This window comes from Solanum dulcamara, chromosome 10 (genome assembly GCF_947179165.1).
Source record: "Solanum dulcamara chromosome 10, daSolDulc1.2, whole genome shotgun sequence".
In the NCBI taxonomy this organism is placed as follows: domain Eukaryota; kingdom Viridiplantae; phylum Streptophyta; class Magnoliopsida; order Solanales; family Solanaceae; genus Solanum; species Solanum dulcamara.
The window spans coordinates 53,863,652-53,881,974 of NC_077246.1; the positions used below are offsets into that span (position 1 = coordinate 53,863,652).

The following is an 18,323-nucleotide window of genomic DNA, read 5'->3' on the forward strand; positions in this document are numbered from 1 at the left end:
TACATGATTTTGATGATGACTATGTACTAACAATATCATAAAATAGTTGAGTGTATGACAACAAATAGGTATTAGACTCTGATTACACCATGCATATGACATTCCGAAGAGATAATTTCAGAAACTATGAGACCGATAGAGGAACCATAATAATAGACAATAATGCAACTTGTAAAATAGTTGGCATTAATTCGGTTCGAGTTCGTTGCCATGATAGAATCGTTAGGACTATTACAGAAGTCTGTCATTTTCCTGATCTAAAGAATAATTTGATCTCCCTAGGTACTCTGGATAAACAAGGCTATAAGTACATGAGTAAAGGAGGTACTATGTAAGTGACTAAAGGATCTTTTGTCATACTGAAGGCCAAGCTAGAGGATGGCCTCTACACACTAGCAGGAAGCACCATTTTTGGCTCTGTTAATGCATCTCCAGTGTAGTTATCTAATGATGACAAAAAAATATTATGGCACATGAGACTGGGCCATATGAGCGCACAAGGACTGGAGATGTAGCGACCCTCCAGGGAGGATGCTACTACAAAAAAAACGTGTATTAAATTCGTGACATAAAAAAAATAATATATATATATATATATTTATAACTTTCTGTAAGGCCCATTTATATGATCAAAAAAAATGAAAGGTGTAAGTTGTTAGCCAACTTAATATTTTTTTTTTCCATCTCAATTAAATCAAATAAAAATTTCAATTTAGGACGGGCAACTTCTCAAAATAGTTTTATTTTAAAAAATATCTTTCGAGACAATCATGAATTACGATAATTTATGTTTCATTCAAATGTTCTAACTCCAAAGGGTAATTTAGTACTTCATAAAATTTAGAAATGTACATACCCCAAAATTTACAAAACAAGCAACAATCTTTAAGTTACAACTCTCAGAAATACGTACATAAATACAAATACACAAGCAAACCATAAATTGTATACACGTCCTAAAATACTACAAAATATAGGTGCCTATATGCAAATGTGATCTTCCTTAAAGCTCCCAAAACTTCAACTCCAATGGCCAACCTCAAGCATCTTCTCGGACATTTCCTACGATAGAAACAACTATCGCTAAGCATAAAGCTTAGTGGTGCAAAACTACAAGTTTGAAGCCTTTGGGTTCTTCAACTTATTTTCTCAAGTCATGGCAGCACAAATGTACACATAACAAATAAATCAAGACAACAAATATATCATGACTATCAAGTTCGATAAAAACTAAGTGTCAATAATTCATGAAAACACGTTAACAAGCTTTAACATTTAGTTTCGCCCAATGTGTACGTCATGCCTTCACACCAAACATGATCAAGTCTCAAGAAGGACCGGAGCCCTGTATCAAGAAGAGTAAACACCCAATAATCAAGAGAACCAAGAACCATATTAAAAATGGCTTCCTAATTCGTACTTAAAATGGACAACTTCCATACTTAAGACGAATTAAAAATCCATAATCAAGATGGCAAAGGGTCCGAAACAAGAGGCATGCCAATGATGACAAAGTCACAGCCACAAGAAGGACAAAGTCCACAAGAATGTCAAGTGATCAAACAATCCGTACAAGTGGGCGAGTTAAACAAGTGTCTTGCAATTTCCAAAGATACCAACATGACAAGACATATTTCAAGAAAATAACAAATATACCAAGATAGGCGTTCAATATATTAGCAGGTAATAAGAGTTTATACACAAACCTCAGCCCTTTTAGCATACAACAATTCAACAGTCCCACACGACTTCAAAAGTTCAAACCGTAGGCCCTCAAATGTCTCAAGTTCTTCAACTTGCACACGATATAAACAACCTTAAAAATACCATTAAATATCTTATTTAAATTTCCAGAATATCCATAATATTTACATAAAACAAGATTTATTATTGCAATTAAGCCTAGAATGTTTCAACCCGAATTATGTTACCAACACAGAAAATTCGAAAAGTCAAGTATTGCAGCTTGAATCTAAATTTCGAAACTCAAAAATGCAAAACTGGATTTTATACCCTTCATAAAACTTTTAGATATATGTCTTAAGTTTGCAACCCAAAAAGAATCAACTCAAAATTCATTTTGTACGAAAAGATATTCTCAAAACACTAACAGGTAGACATGACAGATTTTGTAAATCAAGAATCTGGACAGACATACTTGTCCACTTGAATCTAAGTTTGGAAACTGAAAAAGGCAAAACTGGACTTTATACCCTTCACCAAACTTGTAGATATGTGTCTTTAGTTTCCAACCCAACAGAAATCAACTCAAAAAGAATTTTATACAAAACATTATCCCCAAAATACTAACAGGTACACATGATAAAATTTGAAAATCAAGAATCTGGACATACATACTTGTCCAGTTGTATCTAAATTTGGGAACTGAAAACGGCAAAAATGGACTTTATACCCTTCACAAAACTTGTAGATATATGTCTTTACTTTCCAACCCAACAGAAATCAACTCAAAATTCATTGTTTACAAAACGATATCCCCAAAATACTAACAGGTACACATGATAAATTTTGAAAATCAAAAATCTGGACAGACATACTTGTCCAGTTGTATCTAAGTTTGGGAACTGAAAACGGCAAAAATGGACTTTATACCCTTCACCAAACTTGTAGATCTATGTCTTTAGTTTCCAACCCAACAGAAATTAACTCAAAATTCATTTTGTACAAAACGATATCATCAAAACACTAACAGCAGTACAAGTAGAGTTTGCATAAACAGAATTCTGGGCAGCACTTGCCATGTACTTCTCGCCCAGTTTCAAGTAAATACATGAAGATTTGAGTTTTGAGAGCTGAACGAAAGTTGTAAAAGGATGAAATATCTTTCTAGAACATCTTGAATCACTTAAAACAAAGCTGTATATAAGAGATTATGCTAAAAACACTAACAATAGTCAATTCCAAAAACGGGTTTATAGCTTACCTCAATCGTGTGAAGTTTGTTTGGGGATCCACCAAGGAAAATCTTGATGATCGATTTGGTGGATGAATATGTGAGAGAATGGAGGTTTTGGTTTCTGTAATTGTTGAAGAAAAACGAAATTGGAGGGTTGGTGGAGAAGATAAGGGGAAAGGATAGTAACTTAAGGAAATGAGAAAATAAATGATAACAAAAAACAACTTTTCCCCACTTTTGTAAATATCTAGTCCATTTAATAAATTAAAAAGATAATCATAGTAGGAGTAGTTTATATAACTATACCATAACACTTCCAACAAGTTTAAATGTCATCAAGTTCACATTCAAGAAATGCAAACATAAAATATATCTTTACTATCAAAATATTCTAAATCAAAAATTTAGGTATTTGCTAAAAAGAACTTTTGGGGTGTTACAACTCTCTCCCCCTTAAGAAATTTCGTCTCGAAATTTACCTTGTTTTAGTCACGAAACAAGTATGGATATTGAGTCCTCATGTCTTCCTCTCTCTCCCAGGTGGCTTCTTTTCCGGAATGGTTCCTCCAAAGTACCTTTACTAAGGGAATTCTCTTGTTTCTAAGCTGCTTCATTTCACGAGCTTGAATTAGGATAGGTTCTTCGTTATATGTCAAATCTGGATTAACCTCAATAGATTCTACTGGAAGAACATGAGATGGATCAGAACGATATCTTCTGAGCATCGAAACGTGGAATACATTGTGGATTTTGTCCAACTCAGGCGACAAAGCTAATTTATATGCAACTGGTCCTACTCTTTCTAGTATCTCATAAGGCCCGATAAATCGAGGACTAAGTTTTCCTTTTTGTCCAAATCTCATAATCTTTTTCCATGGAGAAACCTTTAAAAATACTTTATCGCCAACTTGATGCTCAATTTCACGCCTTTTCAGATCAGCATATGACTTTTGTCTATCCGAAGCTATTTTTAGACGATCCTTGATGACTTTTACCTTATCTTCAGTTTGTTGCACAATCTCAGGACCAACGAGTTTTCGTTCACCAACTTCACTCCAGCAAAGAGGATTTCTACACTTCCTCCCATATAAGGCTTCGTAGGGTGGCATGCCAATGCTTGATTGGTAGCTATTGTTATAAGCGAATTCTATCAAGGCTAGGTGTCTGTCCCAACTACCTTCAAATTCCATAATGCAAGCTCGAAGCATATCTTCCAAAATTTGAATCACCCTTTCGGATTGGCCATCTGTCTGAGGATGGAAAGATGTACTAAAGTTCACCCTAGTGCCCAAAGCTTCTTGCAAGCTAGTCCAGAATCTAGATGTAAACCTTGGGTCTCGATCAGATACAATAGAAACAGGAACTCCATGTAGTCTCACAATCTCATTAACGTACAATTCTGCCAAACGTTCAAGTGGGTAGTCCATTCTGACGGCCAAGAAGTGAGCACTTTTAGTGAGCCTATCAACTATAACCCAAATTGCATCATGATTTCTTTGGGTACGTGGAAGCCCAGAAACAAAGTCCATGGTTATTCTTTCCCATTTCCACTCAGGTATTGATAAGGGTTGTAATAATCCTGTTGGGACTTGATGCTCGGCCTTTATCTGTTGACAAGCTAAGCATTTAGAAACATATACCGCAATATCCTTCTTCATACCATTCCACCAGTAGTGTTCTTTAATGGTTTGGTACATTTTTGTGCCTCCAGGATGCATTGCATATGGTGATGTATGTGCTTCATTCAAAATTTCTTTCCTCAAGTTGTCATTGTTTGGAACACATAACCTATTATGATAAAATAGAGCACCATCCTCCCCTAAAGTAAAATTAAGCTTTTCTCCTGTTTGAACTTCTTTGATCAATTTCACAAGCTTCTCATCTAACTGTTGTGCTTTTTTCACCTGTTCAAGTAGAACTGGCTTGACTTGCAACCTAGCAACAATAGACCCATCAGAATTAATTGCAAGACAAGCATTCATGGCTCGTAAGTCAAGGAATGAAGTCAAAGGATTAATAGATAAACTAGCAAAGGCTTTGCGACTTAGAGCATCCGCAACTACATTGGCTTTACCAGGATGATAGTCAATGGTACAGTCATAATCTTTAATGAGTTCAAGCCATCTACGTTGCCTCAAATTCAATTCTTTCTGTGTGCCCAAGTACTTCAAACTCTTGTGATCGGTAAATATGTGACACTTTTCTCCATATAAGTAATGCCTCCAAATTTTCAAGGCAAACACTATGGCAGCGAGCTCAAGGTCATGAGTAGGATAGTTCAATTCATGTGGTTTCAATTTTCGGGAAGCATACGCAATGACTTTCCCTTCTTGCATCAGGACACAACCCAAACCATGATGAGAAGCATCACTATATATCACATATTCTTTACCTTCAGTTGGTAGAGTAAGTATAGGAGCTTGTGTCAATAAGGATTTGAGCTTTTCAAAACTTTCCTGGCATTTGTCATCCCATGCAAACTTGACATTCTTCCTCAAGAGTTTAGTCAAAGGGGAGGCGATAATGGAGAAGCCTTTAACAAACCTCCTATAGTATCCCGCTAAACCCAAGAAACTCCTTACTTCAGTTGGACTTTTAGGTGGTTTCCATTCAACAATTGCTTCAATTTTATTAGGATCCACCTTCACCCCTTCGGCTGACACAACATGTCCCAGAAAGGCCACTTCACCGAGCCAGAATTCACATTTAGAAAGCTTAGCATAAAGCTTCTTCTCTTGCAGAATTTGCAAAACAATTCGAAGATGTTTATCATGTTCTTCTTCATTCCTGGAATATATCAAAATATCATCTATAAAGACCACCACAAATTGATCAAGATAAGGCCTAAATACTCGATTCATCAAATCCATGAATATTGCAGGAGCATTAGTTAATCCGAATGGCATCACTAAGAATTCATAGTGACCGTATCGAGTTCTAAAAGCAGTTTTAGGAACATCTTCCTTTCTAACACGCAGTTGGTGATATCCAGACCTTAAGTCAATCTTTGAGAATAAATTTGCACCCTTCAGCTGGTCAAACAAATCATCAATCCTTGGTAGTGGATATTTGTTCTTGATTGTTATTTTGTTCAATTGTCTATAGTCAATACAAAGTCTAAGAGTACCATCTTTCTTCTTCACAAATAGTACAGGGGCTCCCCAAGGAGAAACACTTGGACGAATAAAACCTTTCTCAAGAAGTTCTTGCAACTGAGTTTTCAATTCCTTTAATTCTGCTGGTGCCATTCTATAAGGAGTGATAGAAATAGGAGTAGATCCAGGAATGAGCTCAATCGGAAATTCAACTTCTCTTTCTGGTGGTAACCCAGGAAGATTTTCTGGAAACACTTCAGGAAAGTCACACACAGTAGGTATATCTTTAAGGCTAGGACTCTCCACACGTGTATCAATTATGTGAGCAAGATATGCACTACAACCTTGATGAATCATTTTTCTTGCTAAGGCCGCAGAAATAATATTAGATGACAATGATCTTTCACCATGTACAATAATGTGTGAAAATGTAGGGTCCTTAAAAGTCACCTGCTTAGACCTACAATCCACTACTGCATGATATTTATAAAGCCAATCCATACCGATAATAATATCAAAATCGTGGAAAGGCATTTCAATCAAATCAGCAGGAAAGATCAAGTTTTGAATCGTGAAAGGACAAGCTTGGTAAATTCGATTACAGACAACTTGGTAACCTAAAGGGCTTTCAACCAGAACATCAAAGTTAAGCCTCATAGATTTCACATTTTCAGGAAGAACCAGTGATGAACAAATATAGGAATGTGTAGAGCCAGGATCAAATAGTGTAAACACAGATAAGCCATATAAGTCAAATTTACCGACAACCACGTCCTGTCCCTCTTGATCATCTCTCTGCTTCATAGCATAAGCTCGTGCAGTAGCTCTGGACCCGCTAGCTTGATTTGCTCTACTTGCCCCTGCTGCTTGGTTGGTTTTAGGCCTTGCACCTCTATTGGTTTGTGGAGGATTATTAGAAGACTTCTGTACTAAGCCCTCAGTGTACACGGGAGGAACATTTTTAGGATTTGGACAGTCCTTCACTTTATGATCAAAGCTTCCACAATTAAAACAAGCACCAGAAGCTCTCCTACAAGCACCATAATGATTCTTTCCACATTCTGCACAAGTGGGAACGCGAGTCTTGCCTTGGCTATAACTCGGGGTACTAGCTGTAGAAAAATCTAGTCTGCTTTGTTTCTGTTGATTTGACTTGTTGACACTACCAGCCTTAGAATCATCAAACCTTCCCTTCTTGGATGGACCTCCAAAATCTGACCTAGGCTTCCGGAATCTATTTTCATGTCTACTAGCTTCTTCCCTATCAAGTCTTTCCCAAGTGAAAGCAGCAGAAACTAATTTACAAAAGTTCTCATGTTGCAGGATTGCCACATTCTTTCTAATGGAATCGTTTAGGCCATCTTCAAATCTCCTGCATTTATCTTTTTCATCGGTAATAATGCCTCCAGCATAACGAGAGAGTCTAAGAAACTTTTGTTGATACTCAGCAATAGACATGCCTCGTTGCCTTAGATTCAAAAACTCTTTTTTCTTAGCATCACAATAAGCAGGCGGGACATATTTCATACGAAACTCTTTAACAAAATCATCCCAAGTAAGAACTGGAGGTTTTGCTTTTGCATTTGGCACACCTACCCACCAGTCATAAGCATCCTTCTGCAATAACGAGATGGCATACTTGAATTTGGCAACATCAGAACACTCCAACTGTTCAAACACTCTCTCCATGCGCTCAAGCCATTGTTCAGCATCTGTGGGATCAATAGTACCTTCAAATTCAACTCCACCCATTTTCCTCATTTTTTCAAAGTTTAACCCACGGGGGTCATGGATCGTTTCAGCCATACGGTGAAAGAATTCAGCCATTTGTTGAAAAGGAGGGTTCATAACGTGAGTACCAGGGCTCATGTGAGGATGTGGACCAACTCTTACTCCTTGTTGATTTCCCACACCAGACCCACTAGTATGAGGAATAGACTGACCCGAGGACTGTTCGCCAATTCCTTCTTGTGTATGAGGTTGGGAATGAGAGTCACCTGTATCTTCACGAGCAGCTTCCATAGGTCTACGAGAAGAAGAGGCCATAACTTAACTCCTTCAAAAGTAAAGATCACATTGCATTAGGGACATGAATATGGTACTTTTGCAACTTACAAGCATTAAATATACTATTTACCCTATAGTGATTTACTAATATAACCCAAACCTTCCAAAAACAAAAAAAACAAGTGTGCAAAATAAAATTCCTAGAACCACAAACCTAGGCTCTGATACCAACACTTGTAGCGACCCTCCAGGGAGGATGCTACTACAAAAAAAACGTGTATTAAATTCGTGACATAAAAAAAATAATATATATATATATATATTTATAACTTTCTGTAAGGCCCATTTATATGATCAAAAAAAATGAAAGGTGTAAGTTGTTAGCCAACTTAATATTTTTTTTTTCCATCTCAATTAAATCAAATAAAAATTTCAATTTAGGACGGGCAACTTCTCAAAATAGTTTTATTTTAAAAAATATCTTTCGAGACAATCATGAATTACGATAATTTATGTTTCATTCAAATGTTCTAACTCCAAAGGGTAATTTAGTACTTCATAAAATTTAGAAATGTACATACCCCAAAATTTACAAAACAAGCAACAATCTTTAAGTTACAACTCTCAGAAATACGTACATAAATACAAATACACAAGCAAACCATAAATTGTATACACGTCCTAAAATACTACAAAATATAGGTGCCTATATGCAAATGTGATCTTCCTTAAAGCTCCCAAAACTTCAACTCCAATGGCCAACCTCAAGCATCTTCTCGGACATTTCCTACGATAGAAACAACTATCGCTAAGCATAAAGCTTAGTGGTGCAAAACTACAAGTTTGAAGCCTTTGGGTTCTTCAACTTATTTTCTCAAGTCATGGCAGCACAAATGTACACATAACAAATAAATCAAGACAACAAATATATCATGACTATCAAGTTCGATAAAAACTAAGTGTCAATAATTCATGAAAACACGTTAACAAGCTTTAACATTTAGTTTCGCCCAATGTGTACGTCATGCCTTCACACCAAACATGATCAAGTCTCAAGAAGGACCGGAGCCCTGTATCAAGAAGAGTAAACACCCAATAATCAAGAGAACCAAGAACCATATTAAAAATGGCTTCCTAATTCGTACTTAAAATGGACAACTTCCATACTTAAGACGAATTAAAAATCCATAATCAAGATGGCAAAGGGTCCGAAACAAGAGGCATGCCAATGATGACAAAGTCACAGCCACAAGAAGGACAAAGTCCACAAGAATGTCAAGTGATCAAACAATCCGTACAAGTGGGCGAGTTAAACAAGTGTCTTGCAATTTCCAAAGATACCAACATGACAAGACATATTTCAAGAAAATAACAAATATACCAAGATAGGCGTTCAATATATTAGCAGGTAATAAGAGTTTATACACAAACCTCAGCCCTTTTAGCATACAACAATTCAACAGTCCCACACGACTTCAAAAGTTCAAACCGTAGGCCCTCAAATGTCTCAAGTTCTTCAACTTGCACACGATATAAACAACCTTAAAAATACCATTAAATATCTTATTTAAATTTCCAGAATATCCATAATATTTACATAAAACAAGATTTATTATTGCAATTAAGCCTAGAATGTTTCAACCCGAATTATGTTACCAACACAGAAAATTCGAAAAGTCAAGTATTGCAGCTTGAATCTAAATTTCGAAACTCAAAAATGCAAAACTGGATTTTATACCCTTCATAAAACTTTTAGATATATGTCTTAAGTTTGCAACCCAAAAAGAATCAACTCAAAATTCATTTTGTACGAAAAGATATTCTCAAAACACTAACAGGTAGACATGACAGATTTTGTAAATCAAGAATCTGGACAGACATACTTGTCCACTTGAATCTAAGTTTGGAAACTGAAAAAGGCAAAACTGGACTTTATACCCTTCACCAAACTTGTAGATATGTGTCTTTAGTTTCCAACCCAACAGAAATCAACTCAAAAAGAATTTTATACAAAACATTATCCCCAAAATACTAACAGGTACACATGATAAAATTTGAAAATCAAGAATCTGGACATACATACTTGTCCAGTTGTATCTAAATTTGGGAACTGAAAACGGCAAAAATGGACTTTATACCCTTCACAAAACTTGTAGATATATGTCTTTACTTTCCAACCCAACAGAAATCAACTCAAAATTCATTGTTTACAAAACGATATCCCCAAAATACTAACAGGTACACATGATAAATTTTGAAAATCAAAAATCTGGACAGACATACTTGTCCAGTTGTATCTAAGTTTGGGAACTGAAAACGGCAAAAATGGACTTTATACCCTTCACCAAACTTGTAGATCTATGTGTTTAGTTTCCAACCCAACAGAAATTAACTCAAAATTCATTTTGTACAAAACGATATCATCAAAACACTAACAGCAGTACAAGTAGAGTTTGCATAAACAGAATTCTGGGCAGCACTTGCCATGTACTTCTCGCCCAGTTTCAAGTAAATACATGAAGATTTGAGTTTTGAGAGCTGAACGAAAGTTGTAAAAGGATGAAATATCTTTCTAGAACATCTTGAATCACTTAAAACAAAGCTGTATATAAGAGATTATGCTAAAAACACTAACAATAGTCAATTCCAAAAACGGGTTTATAGCTTACCTCAATCGTGTGAAGTTTGTTTGGGGATCCACCAAGGAAAATCTTGATGATCGATTTGGTGGATGAATATGTGAGAGAATGGAGGTTTTGGTTTCTGTAATTGTTGAAGAAAAACGAAATTGGAGGGTTGGTGGAGAAGATAAGGGGAAAGGATAGTAACTTAAGGAAATGAGAAAATAAATGATAACAAAAAAACAACTTTTCCCCACTTTTGTAAATATCTAGTCCATTTAATAAATTAAAAAGATAATCATAGTAGGAGTAGTTTATATAACTATACCATAACACTTCCAACAAGTTTAAATGTCATCAAGTTCACATTCAAGAAATGCAAACATAAAATATATCTTTACTATCAAAATATTCTAAATCAAAAATTTAGGTATTTGCTAAAAAGAACTTTTGGGGTGTTACAGGAGATGTTGAGCAAACACAACCTTTTGAATGGTAAGAAGATTAACATACTTGAATTTTCTGAGCATTGCGTCCTAGGGAAGAAGAAAAAGGTCAGATTAAGCATTGGAAAGCACAAGATGGGAAGGGTGCTAGACTATATCCATTCAGATTTATAGGGTCCCTCTAAGCTTCCATCAAAAGAAAGAAAAAGGTATCTTCTCACATTTATTTATAATTTTTCATGAAAGGTTTGGGTGCATTTATTGAAGTCAAAAGGTGACTCTTTTTAAGCATTTAAAGAAAGAAGATTCTGGTTGAGAATCAAATAGAGAGAAAAATCAAGTATCTTCACACAGACAATGGCTTGGAGTTTTGCAGCGAAGAGTTCAATAATTTCTGCAAGGTTCATGGATCGCAAGACATAAGACGGTCAGGCACACACCACAACAGAATGAAGTTTTCGAGAGGATGAATAGAATTCTTCTTCAAAAGACTCGTTGTATGCTCTTACAAGCCTAAATGTCCAAGGTGTTTTGGGCTGAAGCAGCTTTTCATATTTTCAATCGATCTCCATTATCAGCAATTAACTTTAATACTCTGAATGAGGTATGGTTAAGTGAACCCTCTAACTATTAATACTTGTGAATATATGGGTGTCCATCTTATTATCAAGTTAATGAAGGAAATCTTTAACCAAGGGCTAAGAAGGCCATTTTCGTAGGGTATGTAGATGTATTAAAATGGCAAAAGCTTTGGTGTTTGTTTTTACTCATATTTGTAGCTAGTAGAGATGTTATATTTGATAAATCCTCTATACTTGATCCTCATAAAGTTTCTATGGAGTTATCAAAAATGAGAATAACGAGCGGCTGAAGCTACCAATAGAGCTTACCAAAGAAAAGGATCGAGAGACTCAATTTGATAAGTCAAAAGATGCAGATCTTGAAGAATTTATTGTCAATAAACCATACACAATTGCGAAGGAAAGAGACAAAATATAGATAAGGAAACTAGAACATCTTATAGAGCAAACAAATCTAATTACATATGCATTCGTAGCTGCAGAAGAAGAGATTAAAGATCTCAATCCCTCCTCATATGTTGAAGTAACTTCTTGCAAGTTTGCTGCATAATTGCAGTTAGCCATCACAAAAGAGATGGAGTCTCTTCAAAAAAATAAGACATGGGTCTTAGTTGAAAGGATAAAAGGGAAGACGAAAGTTGGATGCAAATGGGTCTATAGAAAGAAATAAGTATTCCAAAAGTGGAAGATGCTAGGTTCAATGCGAGATTTGTTGCAAAGGGTTCAGTGAGAAGGAGGAAATTAACTATAATGAGATCTTCTCTCCATTCATGAAACATAGCTCAATTCACGTGCTATTAGCATTCGTGCTACTAGTATTGGTTGCACAATTAGATTTGGAGCTTCAGTATCTTGATGTAAAAATTGCTTTCCTACAAGGTGATCTAGAAGATACAATCTGTATGTGTCACGACCTAAGACTATGGCCTAGACATGACACGGCGAATAAGGAACTCAGAGGTACCTTAACCATGTCTCTTAGCATTCATTTAGCCTTTCATAGGTAATGACAATAATTTAATAATCAGAAAATAAAGGAAAAGAGGGACTAAGGTAAATGTCGCAATAAGAACCATATTAGTCAAACTTCAACTTACACTTGCCCAATAATACCTCTAAATCGTAGACTTAGCAGGGGAAAAGACATCTCCCTAGCTCACTCTCAACATAATAGAATGAAATTTCATAATAAATGTCTAAATATATCAACATATCATACACTAGAAGATAAATGATTATTGTTCCTGACATATGAGAACTCACCAAAGGCAGCCTTCAACAATCCCAACTAGCCACGTAGAGGAAAACGAAGAGGAACTCCAGTCACTGCATGGTGATAATATGTAGGCAAAAGTATGCGTTAGTACTTTGAATTTACTAAGTATGTAGGCATGCAAGACAATGAAAAGAATTAAAACTTTATAAGGTAAAGTACATAAGTAAGTTCATGTAAGAGAAATCAAGCACATAACATTGGAAACATTCATTTGTGGGAAGATGAATATAACCATGTAATGACCCTCCAGGTCATTTTATCCATTTTTTGATATTTTCAGTATTTAGAGCTTTCTTGTACTGATCCATAGTCATTTATGACTTTCCGGCACTAACATCTCAACCACTTGGTCTTTCATTTGGGTCCATTTAGCATTTTAGCCTTTAAAATTTATCCTAAGATTGACAATATTCTTAAAAACGCACTCGAATCAAAATTTCATCAGCACGGTTAGCTTTAAAATATCAATTTTGGTCTAGAACAACCTTTCATTCTCTTCCTGAGGCATCCGGTATAATACCGAGGTCTATTATGGAATTTGGCTCAAAATAGCACATGGGTGTGGGATCCACTTTTTGTTAAAATGACTTCTTATGAAAATTTTGAATGCATCATTGAGTTTGGAACTTCTATTTTGGTAGGGTAGTATATATCATTTATGCGCACGGGGTTTCAAATGAAACTCGAGCATTCCGTCAGAGAATTAGACATGCCAAAGTCTATTTTGCACCAACTAAGTCTGGTGTTATTGCTAAAGCAACTTCTAGTCGCTAAAGCTGCCAGGCCCTCCTGGGCTAATGTCGCTAAAGCAATTGAGGTTGCTGAAGTGACCATTCTTTAAAGTGACAAGGTCCTCGCTTAAGTAAGGCCCACCTCTTTTGGGTGGTTGCTTATGTGACCATCGAAGTCCGCTTAAGCAATACCTGGGTTATTTTAATATTCAAAATTTAAGGTTAGTTTTCTATCTTAGGGACTCAATTTCTCTCTCAATATTAGGGCAATTTGAATGATTCAAAAGGCCAAGTTGTTTGGTTATTTTAGGGGAGTCTAGTGGTGCATGCAGAATTAGGACTAAAGGTGTTGTTTGAGGTAATATGCTCTTTTTCCCTGTGATTTTACTTTTTCTTGCGCTAACTTGTCAATTATGGTGCATGTTGGTGTTGTAGTTATTTTGATGTCTGTATTGTGTTCCCTTTTGGAACACATGCTAGGTTTAGCATTTAGGACCGATTCTCGAAGTCAATTTTGTAAGTTTTGGAGTGGATCCCACAATTTTTGATTTTTACTCTAAAATTGGCCCATCTCTAAATTCAATAATTTTAATATCAAAATGATCGTATTGACATCATGATCGATGTTTTGTTAGAGAGGCGACAATTGGAGGTGATTCGGAGGTGAAGATCATCTATTTGGTAGATTTAGTGTGCACATGATCGGCTTCAAGGTAGGCTAACTTTGACTGGGTATTAGTGATACTGTTTATTATATATTTCATATGATTTATGTTCGTATTTTCCAAGTTTAGGATTATATTTCCTTGACTCCGAGCGGCCTTAGACTAGCGTATACTCTTGAGACCCTTATTTTAGGTTTGTGGTTTCACTAGCATTGAGGTTGGGTGAGTTTATCCTTCCTAGGATTGGTATTGATGGTCTTAGGCTAGGTTTGACCCTTAGATGATTTATCATGTATCCAGTACCCTTATATCTAGGCGTAGCTTCCGGTAGGTCTTGTGATGGTTAGTTTAAATTAGTGCTAGTGCCGGAGACCTCTGGGCTTGTAGTAGACTTTGGTTTGGCTTAGTTGTGTTCGTTGGGAGCTAAGATGGCATATTTTGGGGTAAGTCATTGATCCATAAGATAGTTTCTCCCTTATTTGATTATGAGCCATTCTCCGATTATTGCGTTTCCCAGTTAGCGGTAGACTTGTGATGCCGTATTGTTTATTTTCTATTATTGGGCATGACGCCATGTTCAAGAAGTGGTTGGATTCCAGGTTAGTCTCTTATGCCTTGGTAGTGTGACATGACTTGGTATGGTATTTCTGGTTGTTTGTACCTTATTTGGATACTAGTGATGACATGCTTGCATTGATTGAGCATATACACTTGTTTTGTGGTATGATCCCACTGCTTTCATTAGATTTTAGATACTTTTTTTGAGAGAACATTCTCTCGCTCTTACTATTTTTGAAACTATTTTTAATGACAGTCATATCACGTATACTATTTTGATAACTAGTTTTGAAACTTATGAGGCATCGAGGACGTACTCCTTTTTCTACTTGAGGCATTAGAAACATCTAGGATGTACTCAGTTGTTACTTGGCTAGTTGGTCGATTCCCTTTCTTGTAAGTAGATAGTCTTGATGATGCCTCTGGGTTACTCTTGCTAGCTGAGTTGATGCCCCTAGGAGTTTACTGACTAGCTGGGCAGCCCCTTTCTAGGGTGCTTAAATTTTTGAGGTTACTAGTTTTGCTGATATCTGATATGGCATCATCCTTTTCTTTATCGGCTTGGATACTCACTCCCTGGTACCACTATGGGGATTCTATATGTCTATGTATGACCTGGTTTGGACCCAGGTAGTGTATATGGACTTCTCGCATCCCTATGGGTCCCTCTTTCTAGTGTACCACTAAACTGGATAAGGGAGCTATATGGGTCCTACTAGGTAGGACAAGGGCTGGTGTGGGTCTATATACTTTCTGTTGATCTCTAATATCCACTGATGAAGTTACTGGTTTTACCACAAACTTAAATCCATTAGCATTGCTTATCACCAGTATATTTGTATGGTATGGTCCCTCGATTTTATGGTGGTTGGGGATATATTTGGCATTGTTTGTTTGCAAGGCTCCTTAGTCTAGGTTGCATTGTTTTTTCCTGTTAGATTCAGTTGGACTGGTGCAGAACAACTTGATTTAGAGATTTAGTGAGCTTTTGGTGTTTGGAGTTGCCGATTTCCATCTATGTTGGATTAGAACCAGTCTTTACTTTCTTTCAAAGATTATCTATACTGATATTATATCTGTAAAAGCCTTGTATTCTTTTTTTATTTAGATGCTTGATTACTGACTGATGTTAGGTCTTGAGCTGGTTTCTTGTGTTTTATTTCAATTGTTAGTTTACTTCTCATTGCTATTTACCTTTTGCTTTACTTATTCATCTTCTGCTTGGCAGCCTATTGCCTCTAGTTTTAGGCTAAGGATAAAGGGTTAGGCTTACCTGCTGGTGGGTGTTAGCAAGTGCCATCATGACTTGAGAAATTGAATCATGAAAAGTTGGTATTAGAGCTCTAGGTTGACTGGCATCATTAGTATGAGGGCAATGTCTAGTAGAGTCCTGCAGATCGGTGTTGAGACATCCGTATCCTATCTATGGGAGGCTATTCGAACTTTTAGGGAATTCTATTCTTGAATCCTTATTGTGTGTCCTTACTTTGAATAATCTCTAAACTGATCATTTAGAATTCATTCTTTCTTAGATGGATAGCATGAGTTTTTCAGTATATACAATGGAGCATCAACAAGTTAAACTAGAGTTTTGATGGATGGTTCTCAGGCTAGATATGGATTTATTATTCCCTAGCAGGGTTCGTCCTTAGCATTGGAGTATGTCATAAGATATCGCGAGTGGGATGGGAATAACCCTACATCATCCTCTATGGACTGGGATATGAGTCAAGAGTTTGTCAGGGGTTTTTCATGATAAAGGCTTGGTCTACCTTCCCCTTGATTGTCAACCTTGTGAGGCCTGTGGAGAAGACATGATTTGAGGCTTACAGAGATAGTAGTAAGAGGCCCCACCATCAGTACAGCGGTGACAGCATCTACTTCAGGGTGAGTATCCGTTCAGTGAGGGTAATTTTCCTTCTCGACCCATTAGGCTAAGGGTGGCGATACCTCAAGTTCTAGGAAAGCCAAAGTCAAGTTATGGTGCTAGAAGTACAGAGTTCAGGTTTGGGTTTTCGATGTTTGCATTTTGGACACAGTTCAAGGGACTCTTTCCATTGCAATAAGGTCTTCTCAGCAGGCCATTTTTGGTAGGGAGTGGTCTGAGTGTGGAATGCAGGGCTGCTGTGTTAGAGATTATCCATTAATCTTACATCGCTGGACATAGGCTCGGCATGTTCAGGCCCTTGAGACCTCGGTACAGTCAGTAGGGAGTGTCCTACAGGGTGTTAGAGATGGATCATAGGTTATCAGGGAAGCTATGGCAGTTCATCACGCTTCTCACATTGATATTCAGCCTGTGGAGGTTACATGGATTATGGTGAGCTTGGGCGCTACTACAGGGAGGCCCCAAGAGGGAGTTGATTATTCAGACATTGATGACCTCTGCTAATCCCCAGGCTAGAGTTGTTTGGTCTAGAGATTGTCCCCGATGTAGGATCCATGCGTAGTTTGCTCAGCCAGGTCAGTATCATGGGTTTTGCCACCTCTAGTTAGAAGTAGTGCTCAGGTTGTTGTTGATAATGCTTCAGGCATTCAGATCGAGGTCAGTCATGATCCATTCCATGCTTCTACAGGTCTGCCAGAGGTTGAGACTCCAGGTATTGATTGTATTTCATTACCTTTATTGTGTGGTTTGGGGGTTTTCATACCCATACGTGCTTATTTTAATTGTTAGCTATCTCCTAATTATTTTTATTGCATTATCTGGACTTTTGTGTATGTGTATTAGCTCCGTAGTTGATATCTTTTAGTAGTGGACCAATTGGGTTGAGATTTTATGATGCATAGTGATGGTTGAGAAACTCCTCATGCCTTTGTATGAGATTGTGGTCGGGATAGTTAGCTTTCTGTTGGCTTCCTTACCATTAATTCTAATGTGGTACCAATCCATGTTAGATAAGTGGCTAGACCAACTTTGTTAGTTTTGGGAGTCGTGATTCTAAAGGATCTAATTGGCGTTGAGGGTCGCCTTAGTGGTATGTTGTCCCATTTAGCTAGTGGTAGAATGGTTCCTCGTATCTCAGTACATAGCTAGTGTTGTCTTGACTAGTACATCTCTCTGGCCATTCAAGTTGCCTTGGCCTAGATGGGCTATCTTCGTTGCTTAGCATTGTTGGTTCATTTCTAATGATATGAAGTTGAGATTTGCTCTGTTAGCCTACCTGGTTGGTTTCTTTATGGAAATCCATGTGTTTTGGATTTAACGGTAGTTGGGAGAAGTGTGACTATTATAGTTGTGAGAAAGGTGGTGTAGCATTCAATCGTACAGTGGTAATTCTAATTATTTGTCCCTTCCTGATAATGCTCTTGAAGTAGGATTTGATGATTTGACAAACTCAGGGAACAAGTAGAGGACCTAGTCCCTTTGAGGACTTCTTGCTGATAACGACAGCAGACAAATAGTATATAATAGATCCTGTTAAT

The 18,323-nt window shown here is 36.9% G+C and overlaps 1 protein-coding gene and 1 long non-coding RNA gene across 2 annotated transcripts; both read right to left on the minus strand.

The window, feature by feature from the left end:
* Positions 1-796: 796 nt before the first annotated feature.
* Positions 797-3,149, minus strand: LOC129871267 (uncharacterized). Its single transcript, XR_008762221.1, has 3 exons — positions 2,945-3,149; positions 1,707-1,816; positions 797-1,062 (listed from the first exon to the last, which is right to left on the minus strand). It is a non-coding gene; the product is annotated as an uncharacterized LOC129871267 (long non-coding RNA).
* Positions 3,150-6,799: 3,650 nt separating this feature from the next.
* On the minus strand, positions 6,800-10,863 carry LOC129869802 (uncharacterized). Its single transcript, XM_055944412.1, has 4 exons — positions 10,689-10,863; positions 9,451-9,560; positions 6,867-8,068; positions 6,800-6,807 (listed from the first exon to the last, which is right to left on the minus strand). Exons 3-4 carry the CDS (start codon positions 8,056-8,058, stop codon positions 6,800-6,802), a joined length of 1,200 nt encoding a protein of 399 aa, XP_055800387.1. The 5' UTR covers positions 8,059-8,068; positions 9,451-9,560; positions 10,689-10,863.
* Between the last annotated feature and the right edge of the window lie 7,460 nt (positions 10,864-18,323).

Bases quoted from the DNA above. Each gene is read 5' to 3' on its own strand.
- LOC129869802 (XM_055944412.1), bottom strand. From the start codon at position 8,058: ATGGCCTCTTCTTCTCGTAGACCTATGGAAGCTGCTCGTGAAGATACA.